A 13,644-nucleotide genomic window follows, 5' to 3' on the forward strand; every position below is an offset into this window, starting at 1 on the left:
TGATAAGCGCAAGGGAATGATAATTTCAGAGTCTTTGCATATTCTACACAATCTTCATAAATATTGTCAGACATTTTGACGTGGGAGGAAAAATAATTTTCAATGTGGATTAAAATTGTATACAATGGTTTGCTAGGATGTTTTAAAAATCCATAAGATTTAACGTTTGTCATGTCGGCCAAAGCGGTGTAATTTTCTTCTGATTGAAAAGCTGTAGTACATTGCCCGCAATCCTTGACTGATTTTAACTTCAACAATTTTCGAGAAACCCATCCCGCTGTATAATAAATAATGCAATCCTTAACTTCAGGTGCTGAATAGTCATGTTCATTTGGAGTAAAAACGTCTAATCCCCACTCATCACATATAAGAATGTCTAATTTTTCTTGAAGCCGTCTTACGTGGTCTTGACGAAAACCTTCTATTTTCGGTCCCCAAATAGATTTCATGTCCGCTAATGTAATTAAATTTTGTGGATTTAGTTCACCTGCAGTCACCGTACAATTACCAAATTCTGGAGGACGAAGTAAAGAATTGATAGACAAAAGTTTGTATAAATTGAGAAAATTATAAAAATTTGGATGGTCATTTGGTCCATTACTTTGTCTGATGATACCAAAAAATTTCTAGTTTTATTTCAAGAACAATATATTTTTGGTAATAGTACGTAATTAAAAAAAAAAAAGGTAAGGGAATTGATATGTTGATAAAAGATAAAATCACAGAAGGGGTTTTCGATCAAGTTAAACCTGTAAAAATACATATTTTCAGTATACTACCTCTAGTGGATCCTGGTTAATTTTAGCCGTTGCTACATATTTGTACCCCTTGGAGAGTAGAAGAGTCGTTAAATCAATTGTGGATTGTATTGATACTCTTAAGCCTTCTAATGTGTTTGATGTTAAACCTTCACGTTCAGTAATGTATCCCTTTACTTTTAGATCTTCCCACTCATCTAAGAATTGCAATCCTTTTTGTAGAATCTAAAACAATTTGTTTTTTGCATTAAATAAGTCATTTATTCATTTATTTTATATCTCACATCAAAGTCTTTGCTATCATTGTATATGCCATCAAGATAACATTTCCTGTTGAGAACATCAAAAAGAGAATTCATGAACTTCGTAAACTGAATGGTTGGTTTAACATTATCATCAATGACGGAAGGGTTGCGTTCTTTGTAAATTGTCAGCCCATCAGCTACAGAATTACTGAAAATCTACAAAAAATGTGTAAAAGAAAAAAGTGTATTATACACAATACTTGAGTGGCCAGTTTAACGCGCATTTTCAGAAAGTTGGTTGGATTTATATGATCATATGATAGTTTTTTGCATACGCGAAGATTGCCCGGATTTTTCTTATCTAATTCATAAAGTGCTTCATAATAGGACCATAATATTTTGCCAAAAGGAGTCTGGAAATGATTTGCAATAATGATGATTGAAGAATAAATACATTATTACTTACTACTAAATGTGGTTGGTTATACATTCTATTTCGGACACATTTAAATAAATATGGTGTATCTGAAAATGCATATATCGGCTCATCATTACAAGGGTTCTTAAAACTATTAACTAAATTGTTTTTCTGGCCAGATATGCCCAAAATGGACCACATTTTCCGGTTTGTTGTGGCTCCATCACAGATAATTCCCCGTACATTTCCTCCGGCCTTGGTAATTTCAATAATAATTTTGAGAATAATCTGTGCCAATATTTCACCTTTAGTTGCCCCTACACAAAACTGAAACATTAGTACACAAAAAAAATACTATAAATCATTTAATTACAACCTTTCACACCATAAACTGCAACTGGTTGAACAAACGAATCATGCAGAGCAGAAAACATAAAAACTAGCGCATGATCAACTAATTCTTTTTTCTCTTTTGTTGAATCTTCAATACCGAAATTAGTAAACCCATCCAGCTGTAGTGTCTTTGGATTGACTGTAACACTTGATTTTACTTGAACTTCATCAAAAAGTAGTAATCCGTCCTTTTGAAATTCATTTTTGTATAACAACTTCTTTTTAAACAATTCAAAGAATTTATTATCCAAACCACACGCTATATTAACATTCCTCAAATAATGCCTCACTGTTGAAATGGAACACAATGGCAAAATGTCATTTCGTCGAAGATGTTCATAAGTCGAAGTACTTTTAATATAAAGCAACATGCAAGACATAATCCAATTTGCTGTATATCTTCGTCTATTTTTAGATTTAAATTTTGTTAAATTCAAACATTCCAAAATCATATCTTTTTGTTTTGTAGGTAATAAGTTAAGCTTTCCCTCCCAAGTTTCTTGCTTGATTTTACAAAACTTTGCTTTGGCTCGTAAAATGTGTTGTATTCTGAGACGCAAACTTCGAGTTGTCCTTTGTAAAGATTTCTTGTCAACAGTCTTTTTTGGAATTTTGGTCTTTGTTGTATCCTGACTTTTCAATGAACGAGACACTTTGTACAAATGACCGCATTTTATACAGCATTCTTGTTTTTCTTTTAACAGATATATGCAATTATTATGTCTCCATCGACTTGTTGTACTATCAAATTTAGCAATTCTGCTGTTTGTAACATTATACAAATTTTCTTTTGGACCGCCAATGCAAATGTCTGATAACATAAATATCTTCAAGGTTTCCTCAAATAAATTTACATCCCTTCCAATCTGTTCAAAGTTACATTCAATATTCACTTCCACGCAATTTACAAAAAAATGTAACTGAAAATTTTCATTTACTAAAACATGCTGCACGTTTGGCTTCTGGTTTTTGATAACTGTTTTTGAAAATAATACATTTTTAGTGTCACCCTCACCGTATGTGGTAAAATTACAAAAAGGTGGCAATTGAAATGGTATATTTCCATCCAATAAATCCTTAAATGGGTTTTTAATTACGTCTGGGTCTTCGACTGTTTTGTCTACAGGTTCCAAATTTTCAAGTTGCTCCATTTTTGCTCTTTTCGATGGAATTTCATGTCTTTCGATTATCCTCCTTTTCGAAACTGTTGCTGTTGTTAAATAACTAGGACAATTAGGAAATATTGTTGGTATTGCCCCATGTTTTAATTTTGGACGCTTATACGGAATTGAAATCTGATCAGAAACCAAATAAGGTATATAAGCATTAGGTACTTAATACGTTCATCTAATGTACTTACCGAACCAGAATTCCATTCCTTAATTATCTCTGACGAAGTAAAATGTCTTTCACACACAACGTCACGGGATGTGAGATTTCTATCTCCTCTGGGTATTTTTCTTTGCCAGATTTGCAATAGATTTTCATCATGTGGAGCACGAAATAACGAAAATTTACCTGTTGCACCTTTGTAACCTGTACGGCACATTGGTACAAAACACTTGCCACTTCTTGTTGTCATCTTCGTTTGTCACTTTCCACTAATTGCCTGATGCATCTTTTATTAACTGTGGTTAATAGAATTACCAAATTGTTGTAATATATTGAAAATATTTGGTAAAACAATAGAAACACCGCTTTACTTCAATGGAAAACCAGGGCTAGTAACACGCAGCGCCACCACGGAAATAAAACGGAGCCACCCGAACTACACAGTACAATGTCCTTCATATTTTAGTCCGTGGTACGAAAATTAACGGCCATGGCGTCATCCGGAAGTGCCGCCATTTTGTGGCGTCCGTTCACATATGAATCACACACGCGAAGCTCACATATGTGTGGTTCCCGCGTCTCACATACTCCGTAACCATCGAGAAGCAACGCCGCTTCTTCCACCAGCACACACGGAATCACGTGGAAAACATACCTCTCGGATCTTCAAACCAACTACGTGCTCACCACCGAAATAACCTCTCTGTGTTCGAACGTAGCAAAGAATTCTTATGTTCGCTGATTCGTCAGGGGGGTGGAACTCCGTTAGAAGAAATCAGCACTAGAACAGGAAACAAACAGCGCACAGACATTTGAAAAAAACACAGAGAGCACCAACCTGACGTCTTACTCGAAAGAAAGGCCAAGTCGAACTGGCCGCGACTCACCCTGCTCAAACACACCCTTCTGCGCATCTCCCTCTTAGTGGTTTTCGTTTCTTTCCATTCCTACACCTTTTCTTACCAAAAGTTCGGCGCGCGGAAATTTGGTTCGAAACGGCTTACTACACGTCTTCTAAACATTTCTTGTTCACATTTAACAGGGCCGGCTTTCAAAGCGAGTGGTTATTTCGGAACTCAGGTAGTAAAGAAGTAGTGGAGTGGTGGATTTACATATTTAGTGAAAGCCGCCCCTGAACGAAACACCAACAGCCGGTCGAGCTGCAGTGGACACGTTATTTACGACCCTAAAACCTTTTCTATTGTAAACAACTTAACTTCGACACAATGTGATGATTTTATGATGGTCATATAACCTTATAGCTTCTGGCACAGCATAGATAACAATCAGTAGGGACAGCTCGTGTCGGCGCCTTTGTTCTTTCTGACCCGAATTTTAAGCCGTCATGGATGGTCGTTGCCTAAACTATTCCTAGATGTCGCCACCCAATTTAAAAAGTATCACTTCATTTAAAATTTCAAAAATTGATTCGTGTACGCAATATTGCAAACTGTGTAGTTTGCTCAAATCGTATAATCATGAATCGCAATAAGAAAAAAAAAGTCGATATTTAAATTATAAACACGATGATTTGTTACAGTTTTTATTTTATTACTTATACAGTCATAAATGTTAATCCGGAAATGGTACACTTTGTAATGGACTGTAGGTAAAGGAGTATTTTATGAGGACTAAATATTTTTCGAGAATAGACTCTTTTAGTTATTAAAGAAAGTATCCATATTATTTATATATGTAGAAAGCTAAAAAAAAGTAGAGAAATAAACAGACAGGCATGATAATGTAATTATGGTAATTACTTTATACAAGAATAAATATAAAAATAAGAACAGCACCTGTTAAATTGTTTAATAATTTCAAAAATTTTACGAAAAAAACCCATTTTACCTAACAACTTAACCCGTAAGCGTAATATCATATAAAGTAAAATTTTTATTTAAAAAAAAATATTACAAAAAAAAATACATATTTGTCGACTCGCATAAAGTGCAGGTAATTGGTATGGGTCGACGCAGGTAAGAATAATTAAGGAATTCATGAAACCGGAAGTCCATAGGGATTAAGCGAAAAAAGATATTTGACAAAATGTACGGCTTGGGTCATTTTTACCCACGCGCGACTGCTTATGGGTTAAGCAACGTCTCAAAATAAAACTCAAGATTGTGTAGGTCAAAAAAAAAATATATATATACATGATGAATAAAAAAATTGTTTATTGAGTGAAGGTCTGCTTATATAATTTTTTGTTACGTGTAGTTTGTTTCTTATTACTTTTATATTTAATTTTACCACAACAACGGAATCATATATAATAAATTTTTTATATTTATTTCATAACCACCGTTGTTGTTCGTTTGCGACGACTTTTTAAACAAAAAGTGTGTTATGTTTACTATCTTTTCCAAGAATTCCAAACACGAGGGAGAGAATAAGGCAGGCGCACAACAGGGATCCTGTATGAAAATTCATCGGACGAAGATTTTACCTTTTATTGTGAAAATTACATTTTTATACTATTTGTACAATTCTACTGGAAAAGCAGTCTTAAACAAGCAAAACCGGCAAAAATATTGTAACAAAACTGCCAAATTTCAAATATTTTAGACGTCAGTTGGGCGCCCTCATTCGGTCATAAAGCGAACGACCATCCACGAAAACGGGTCACGAAAAACGGCGAGCCGTCCCTACTGATTGTTATCTCTACTGTGCTTCTGGTCTACTATAGCAATTATTTAACGACAGTTAAATCGTACCGATGCCACACTTTCTTCCCGATGAGCGTAATTAATTATTATTTATACTTTTCTAATCTGAAATATTGTAAACTTCCGCCGATGTTAATTGTTAGCACATGATTGTTTGTTGTTTTGTTTATTGTTCATGTCAAGATTTTTAACTGTTACTGGTTCTAACACAATGTAACAGTCATGAATACCTCTTTAGGTTTGATTCTTTTGTTTATCGAGGTGTAACTAAAATTTCTGGATGTTTTTACTTAAGTATTACGTTATAGCACATTTCCTAATATATCTCACTCAAGATTGCTAACAGTTGATTTATGGCATTTGAACACATGTAAACGTTGGTACATTTTGAGAGAAAGGAACTTTAATATTTTATGACTTGTTTTAATAATTTGTTTCAGATCTAATTATTTTCTTGTGCGTTTAATAATATTTTTTGCGGCTTCAATTGAATTCAGCAGCTGATTTTGATCGTATTGAATATGTGTTTATTTTTTGTTTGCATGCAATGAGGGGTTTTTGGTCCATGAGATAATCTGTGAATGCTATTTGATGACATGAATCACTTGAAATAACACCTGATTTAATCTCATGTAAATTTTTTGTTGTTTGAAATCGTTGAAAAAGTGTGGCATATTTAACTTCATGTAACTTATTTGTTAGCTTTGCACTACAGTAATTTATGTTTAATCATCGTTAGAACTCCGGGAGTACAAATTTCAGATTGATGGGGTCATTTGTAAAATGTATGACAACGCGGACAATTTTCAGATTTGATCTCAACTTAGCGCTTTCAATAAAAAATCAACCACAAAAGGAACGAGATGAAGTTCTCCGGTCAATTACGGCAATATTAGCAGAGGGATTTTAGTTGGGTTTATCTCGCAAACCTTTTTAATTTTGTTTCGCGTGGGGTACTTGCTTTCTCGTGGAATGCGCTTCCTTCAGGTTGGTGGCCCCCAAAGAATGAGATGACACTGTTAATTACGTAACAGTCTTGCACCGCAAGGGTGAGTATGTGTTGTAATCCAAAAATTTCACAACACAACGTATAGCTGAAAACTGAAGAGAGTTCTAACGTGTAGAAATGAACCACCGATCGCGTAACCGTGACCTACCTACCTATAATTTGGACTCCTGTTATAGAGTTCGATTTTGTTCATATTTAAATTTGCCGCTACACCATCGTAACAACTTTTAATCCTGTTACTTTAATTCAGTTTTCTCTTTTTTTTCGTAATATTCAAATATTTAAGTACTTTGATTCGGAATCTTTGATTTGATTTCATTTCGAAAAGTTAGGCAAGTTTTTTTTGTAGCGGAGAATTAAGAGGTCTTCAACCTGTTGAAAGTGTACTTGGTCGCAGTTTTTTTTTCGTCAGGCTGGAGGAATAAAAGATTTTTGTCCTCCACATTTTATGTTTTATTTAGGAGCGCTTTTCCAACCTTACACCACTTTGCTTCTGAACGCACCCCGTCATAAAAAAATGGTCGAATATTATTTCGACAGAACTTCTCTTGCCCATGTACTGGAAATCAGATCCAGCTCTTTCCAAAAATTAAAAGATTTGATTTTGCAAATTTTATTTTTTATGATACCCTTTATAAGTTAAAACAAAGATATATACAGGGTTAGTCACGAGAGAATTACTTCTGAAAAATATTTTTACGCAACCCAAAATACGAATACTGTTGGGGAATATGATGGTTTCCAGTTACCCATGCATTTACGGGTAACTCAATTGTGAATAAAATTGTGGGTTAATAATGAAATATGTTTATTTGGAGACTTGTTCTCCTCTTACTTTCTAGCTAGCTAATAATTTACAATGTTTTGAAGGGGTGCAGCCTTTCCCCTCTACCGCTCACGCCTGCGCAGAGCGAGATGATATCTAACATAGCTCCCCGCGCTGAATTTGATATAATTACAATTCAGAAAATATTATATGTACCATAACTAGAAAATTTTAAATTACATGTCCATGGATTTAAATGAGTACAGTAGGTGGTTTATTACTGAGATTAAGCGCTCGAGTTTCTTCATTTTCGCGCGGCACTACACACACTTTCGAGAGAGGCCTTTTGTACACTCCGCGCACAGTTTTCACTGTTACCACCCTGCAGTGACCGTCTTGCCCAGGATGTATGTCGCAGATTCGCCCCAGAGGCCATTGTAAGGGTTGAGTGTTGTCTTCCTTCAGGATGACGAGGTCTCCTAGTGCTGGACGCTGTGTTGGTGTACGGCTCCATTTGGTCCTCTGTTGCATGTTGTGCAGGTACTCCTTCGACCATCGTTGCCAAAAGTGCTGCCTCAAGCTCTCCACGAGCTGATATCTATTCATGCGGTTGGTGGGTACTTCGCCAACAATGGGCTCCGCCGGAGCCGTCAACGGAGTGCCGATGAGAAAGTGGCCAGGGGTTAAGGAAGATAGGTCATTAGGGTCTTCTGAGATGGGTATAATTGGACGGGAATTCAAGCATGCTTCTATCATTGCCAATAATGTATTCATCTCCTCAAAGTTTAGTAAAGTTTCCCCTAATACCCTGAATGAATGTTGTGCAATCGCAGACCATTTCGATGTGCACTGCTTTGGTGACGAAACAGACGAATATAGCGATAAAAATTTTTATCCTTTTTGTGGTCCGCCCGTACCCATTTTTTATGACGAAAGGACCCCCATAATCTATACCTGTGATAAGAAATGGACGAGCTTGCGTGATACGTTCTTTGGGTAGATCGCCCATGAGCTGTTGAAATGCCACAGGCTTTACACGGTAACATTTAAAACAACTAAAAATTACACGACGAATTAAACTGCGGGCTGCAATGGGCCAATATTTTTGGCGAATGGCTGATAAAGTTGCCAGGCAACCAGAATGCAAATTGTCTTCATGATAGTTTTTAATGATTAACCTTGTCACATGATGACCTTTGGGAAGCAATAATTGATGTTTCTGCTCGACGTCTAAATTAGAGTTTTTTAATCTACCCCCTACTCTTAGTAGGCCTTTATGATCCAAAAAGGGATTTAAATTACAAATTTTGTTGTTGTGTAGGAGTTGCCTATGATTTTTTAAATTATGAATTTCTTCAGAAAAGGCTTCGGCTTGCAATAGCTTAATCACACAATCATGGGCGCGCTGCAATTCCTCGCAAGATAAGTGACCATTAAATTTTGGAGTTTTATTCAATGCCTTGTTTATAAATCGTAAAATGAAAGCAGTGACTCTGATTAATTTTGAAAAGGTAGAAAATCTGGTTAGTAAATCAAATTGTACGCTAGGTTTTGTTACTGATGAACAACAAACAGACTTTACTTCTGGAATATGTAATTGCGTGCGCTCATCTTTGACAAATTGAATATTTTGGTGGTGACCTTCCAGGAAGTTGGGACCGGTCCACCACATTTGGGACATTTTTAATTGTAATGGAGTAGCCCCTCTTGATAAAATGTCCGCAGGATTTTTACTAGAGGGGACGTAATGCCAGTCTGAAATGTCTGTTAATGATTGTATTTCATTAATACGATGCGAAACGAATGTCTTTAATGTCGAGGGATTAAGACGTATCCATGCTAATACGATTGACGAATCGGACCAATGAAATTTTTCTCTAATAGGAATATTTATAATTTTTATTATTTTGTTAGTGAGACGTGCCAATAACAGTGCCGCGCATAATTCCAACCGGGGAATTGTTAGCTGCTTTAAGGGTGCAATTTTACTTTTCGCGCATAAAAGTTGGGCTCGATAAGTACCTGACGGGTCCATGGTCCGTAAATAGATGCACGCGCCATATGCATATTGACTTGCATCACAGAAACCATGCAACTGAACTTGTGTTGAATCATGAATTACTCTACGCGGTATCGTTATACTATTCAGTTCCGGAAGTGACTTCATAAAATTCTTCCATATTGTGTACAAATCGCAAGGTACACTTTCGTCCCAATTGATTTTTAAGGCCCATAATTTTTGCAGAATTATTTTTGCCGTAACCGTAACGGGTGCAACAAGTCCAAGTGGGTCAAATATCTTTGCGACTGTACTTAAGATAATTCTCTTTGTTACCTTTACCTTCGATGCAGGTTTTTCCCAAGTTGAAAATCTAATAGCATCCGCATTATTATCCCAAAGTACCCCTAAAGTCTTTGTCGGACCCTGCTTATCCAAGGATACTGTATAAGTTTCGCCTACCTGCTCATTGCCATAAATTACTTGAGGGTAATTGCTATTAAGCTTATGCAGCTCAAACCCTCCCCCTTTTAAAATGCTCTTTATTTCTTGCAATAATTGCGCCGCTTGTTCAGGTGTGTCTCCACCGCAAATAAGGTCATCGACATAGAAACTTGTAGAGATTGTCCTGGCCGCGTCAGGGAATTCGAGCTCTGCGTACCTGGCGAGTTCTAATAAACACCTGGTAGCTAAATAAGATGAACTAGCAAAACCGTAAGTTATGGTGTTTAACTGAAATACCTTCACCGGCTCATTTATGTTATCGCGCCAGAATATTTGTTGATATTTTCTATGATCTTCATGCAAGAGTATTTGTCTGTACATTTTTTGAATATCGCCGGTTATCACTATTTTATAAAATCTAAACCGAATTAAAATGCCGAACAGATCTTGCTGCAAATTGGGCCCGACTAGGAGGCTGTCGTTAATGGATTTATTGTTAGTGGTTTGCATTGAGGCATTGAATACAACGCGTAATTTGGTCGTTATTGAGGATTCGTTAATAACTGGGTGGTGACTCAAGAAATAACCAGAATTGTTGGGATTAGCAACCTCCGTCATGTGTCCTAGGATTAAGTAAGTAGCCATAAATTCTGAGTATTGCTTGAATAAGTGAGGGTCCTTGTGAAGGCGTCTCTCGAGATTATAAAACAGCCTTAATGCTTTGTTCCTAGACTCACCGATATCCGGTGGATTCGTTACAAATGGTAATTTTACCGAAAACCGGCCATTCTCTAATCTCTTAGAACCTTCTAAGAAATATTTTTCGCAGATGTTATTAATTTCAGGAGGTTGGTCCTCCGAGTACTGCTCAATTTCCCAAAACCGTTTTACCTCCTGTTCTAATGAATGATTCGTAACATGACATGACGAAGTTTTTTGATTATTAAAACATCCTACTACGCCCCCGATAATCCAACCAAGCTGGGTTTTCTGTAATACCGGACCCTGTTTACTCAACCTAATTTGACCGACACACATTAGGTCCCAAAAAATTTCGTTTCCAATTAAAATATCTACTGGTTTAGATTCATTGTACAAAGGATCGGCAAGTTTAATATTTATTGGAATATCGTTTATGGGCGAAAATGAGGTGGATGGTATGTTGCCCGTTATTTCTGAGACTATTAAAAATTCGAGTTTTGCATTAAAATTATTGATAATTGAAGAAATTCGAGCGCTAACTGTCTTATTGATTACTGAAGAGCTGCATCCTATTCCTATAAGTGACAAGTTTATCGTTTGTACGTTTTTTAGACCTAATTGTTTTACAGCTCTTTCAGTTATGAAGTTGGAAACGGAACCATTATCTAAGAGTATACGAAACTGGACTAATTTACCATGTTCATCACACACGTTGATCATGGCAGTGGATAATGTAATATTTTTATTCAAGATCTGTGCACAATGACTACTGACACTGTTTAAAGAAGAAGTTGATGGTTCGGGAGATGTACTTGTTTCGCGTTCATTTATATGTAGCAAGGAATTGTGGCGTTTGTTGCATTTTTTACAGTTACTGGAATTGCATGACATCAATTTGTGTCCACCTTTCAGGCAGTTAAGACATAATTTTCGTTTTTTGATCTCATTGATTCTTTGTTCGATAGATAAATTCAAAAAATTAGGACAATTATAGATATTGTGCATTTCTTTGCAATAAAGGCACTTACCAAAGGGAGCAGATGTGTTCGCCACGTGGGAGATCACCCGATTATTGATGTATGGATTTTTGGTAATCTTATTATGAAAATTAGAATTAGACCTACTGGTTGCGTTAACCTCCAGTGATTCCCACATCTGACAGCGTTGGTTTAAAAAATCGCTCATGTCTTGCATCGAAGGGATTATATTTGAAAGCGTTGTCTCCCACGCAATTATAGTATTATGATCAAATTTGGAAGTAATTATGTAAATGAGTAAATCGTCCCATTGACTTGTTGGACGACCAAGGTTCTCTAAGGCCTTAAGGTTTGAATTCAAAGCTTGTATAAGTGATCTAAGTGATTTCGAATCTTTGTTGCTTATGGCGGGTAAAGCGAAAAGCGCGCGCACATGATGCTGTGCGATTAAGCGATTATTTTCATAGCGCGCCTCGAGCAGGGACCACGCCGATTCATAATTTTCTGCTGTGGGTGTTAAGTGCTCAATGGTTTGCTTTGCATCCCCTTTTAAGGTACCTTTCAGGTAATGAAATTTTTGGATTGGAGTTAACGTACTATTATGAATAAGCGCTAAATACGTATCACGAAAGCTAATCCATTCTGTAAATATGCCTGTAAATGTGGGCAATTGGATATCTGGCAATTTTACGTTGTTAGGTATACATTTAATATTGTCTGACGGTATCTCTGCACTACCTTTACTGCTAACAAAAGTTTCAGCTTCCGTGACTACCCTGTAAAATTCGTTCTCAAATTCATTTAAATCCTCAATATTCACCTGAGATTCGTCCAAGTCGTGAAGCTGCATATAACAATTTTCGAATTCTTGCATACATGACTGTACACCTTCTAATCTTTTTTCAATTTCCGCGATTTTACCTTTATTAATCGGATCGTTAAAAAAATGTGCAAATTGAGTAAACCTGCGTTTGACAACAGCCCTTTTCGTCTTGAGTGTTTTGATTTCCCTTTCAACCGTCATATCGATCAATTATTATTAGAAAACAAAAAATATATGGCAATAACCCCAGTGCAAAGTAAATTCGAATACAAACTTGCAATTATAAACGCATGCATGAATAAGGAGATGGTAAGAAAGGAATGCCACTAACCTAGTCTTCCTGGAGATGTTTTCAAATGATGTGATGATGCCAATGGAACTGTTGTTACTGGATATCACTGTCGCGTGTTCGATAATACATTCGCGGTATTAATATCCGGCTCGAAGGACCAATTTATGTTGGGGAATATGATGGTTCCCAGTTACCCATGCATTTACGGGTAACTCAATTGTGAATAAAATTGTGGGTTAATAATGAAATATGTTTATTTGGAGACTTGTTCTCCTCTTACTTTCTAGCTAGCTAATAATTTACAATGTTTTGAAGGGGTGCAGCCTTTCCCCTCTACCGCTCACGCCTGCGCAGAGCGAGATGATATCTAACAAATACCATGTACCATTTGATACTAACTGAATTTAAAATGAAATGCTTAATCCATGATTGCTTTGAGTTTGGCAATCTCATTTTGACAATTGTGGAAAAGGAGGTTACGCGAGTGTCCATGGTGGTACCGCAGTCAGTCGAAAATCTCCTCCGGCGCCGCTAATAAATTTGTCAGTGTGCCTCTTGATCTTTTGCAACCGATTAATCACGAGAAAATTATTTCTAAAAATTCCTTTTACGGCATTTTATTCAAAGGTTACAACACAAACTCAAACAAGTAAGTAAATAATTTAACTACTAATCTGTTGAAAATGTTGGGCATTTTGGGGGGATGCTACGGCTTTTTTGTAAATGGATGGCCGAAGAAGTCCAGAGGTTGCAGATTTGCGCTTCGAAGAGGCTCTAGGTGACGCAGAGATGGCGAATTAACACATGCACATTAGCGGCG

The 13,644-nt window shown here is 36.4% G+C and overlaps 2 protein-coding genes across 2 annotated transcripts; both read right to left on the reverse strand.

The window, feature by feature from the left end:
- Positions 1-408: 408 nt before the first annotated feature.
- LOC135146177 (uncharacterized) lies at positions 409-4,284 on the reverse strand. The gene is made up of 7 exons (XM_064078336.1): positions 3,175-4,284; positions 1,798-3,109; positions 1,470-1,738; positions 1,264-1,416; positions 1,043-1,219; positions 780-983; positions 409-514 (listed from the first exon to the last, which is right to left on the reverse strand). Exons 1-7 carry the CDS (start codon positions 3,394-3,396, stop codon positions 494-496), a joined length of 2,358 nt encoding a protein of 785 aa, XP_063934406.1. The 5' UTR covers positions 3,397-4,284; the 3' UTR covers positions 409-493.
- Positions 3,609-12,733, reverse strand: LOC135120827 (uncharacterized). The gene is made up of 6 exons (XM_064045148.1): positions 9,610-12,733; positions 8,654-9,342; positions 8,505-8,599; positions 7,852-8,395; positions 3,990-4,093; positions 3,609-3,810 (listed from the first exon to the last, which is right to left on the reverse strand). The coding sequence occupies exons 1-6, from the start codon at positions 12,731-12,733 to the stop codon at positions 3,609-3,611; spliced, it is 4,758 nt and encodes a 1,585-aa protein (XP_063901218.1).
- Positions 12,734-13,644: the final 911 nt, after the last annotated feature.

The sequence above is a fragment of the Zophobas morio genome, unplaced genomic scaffold (genome assembly GCF_036711695.1).
Source record: "Zophobas morio isolate AGI-343-1 ecotype UQ-CSIRO unplaced genomic scaffold, CSIRO_AGI_Zmor_V1 ptg000005l, whole genome shotgun sequence".
In the NCBI taxonomy this organism is placed as follows: Eukaryota; Metazoa; Arthropoda; class Insecta; order Coleoptera; family Tenebrionidae; genus Zophobas; species Zophobas morio.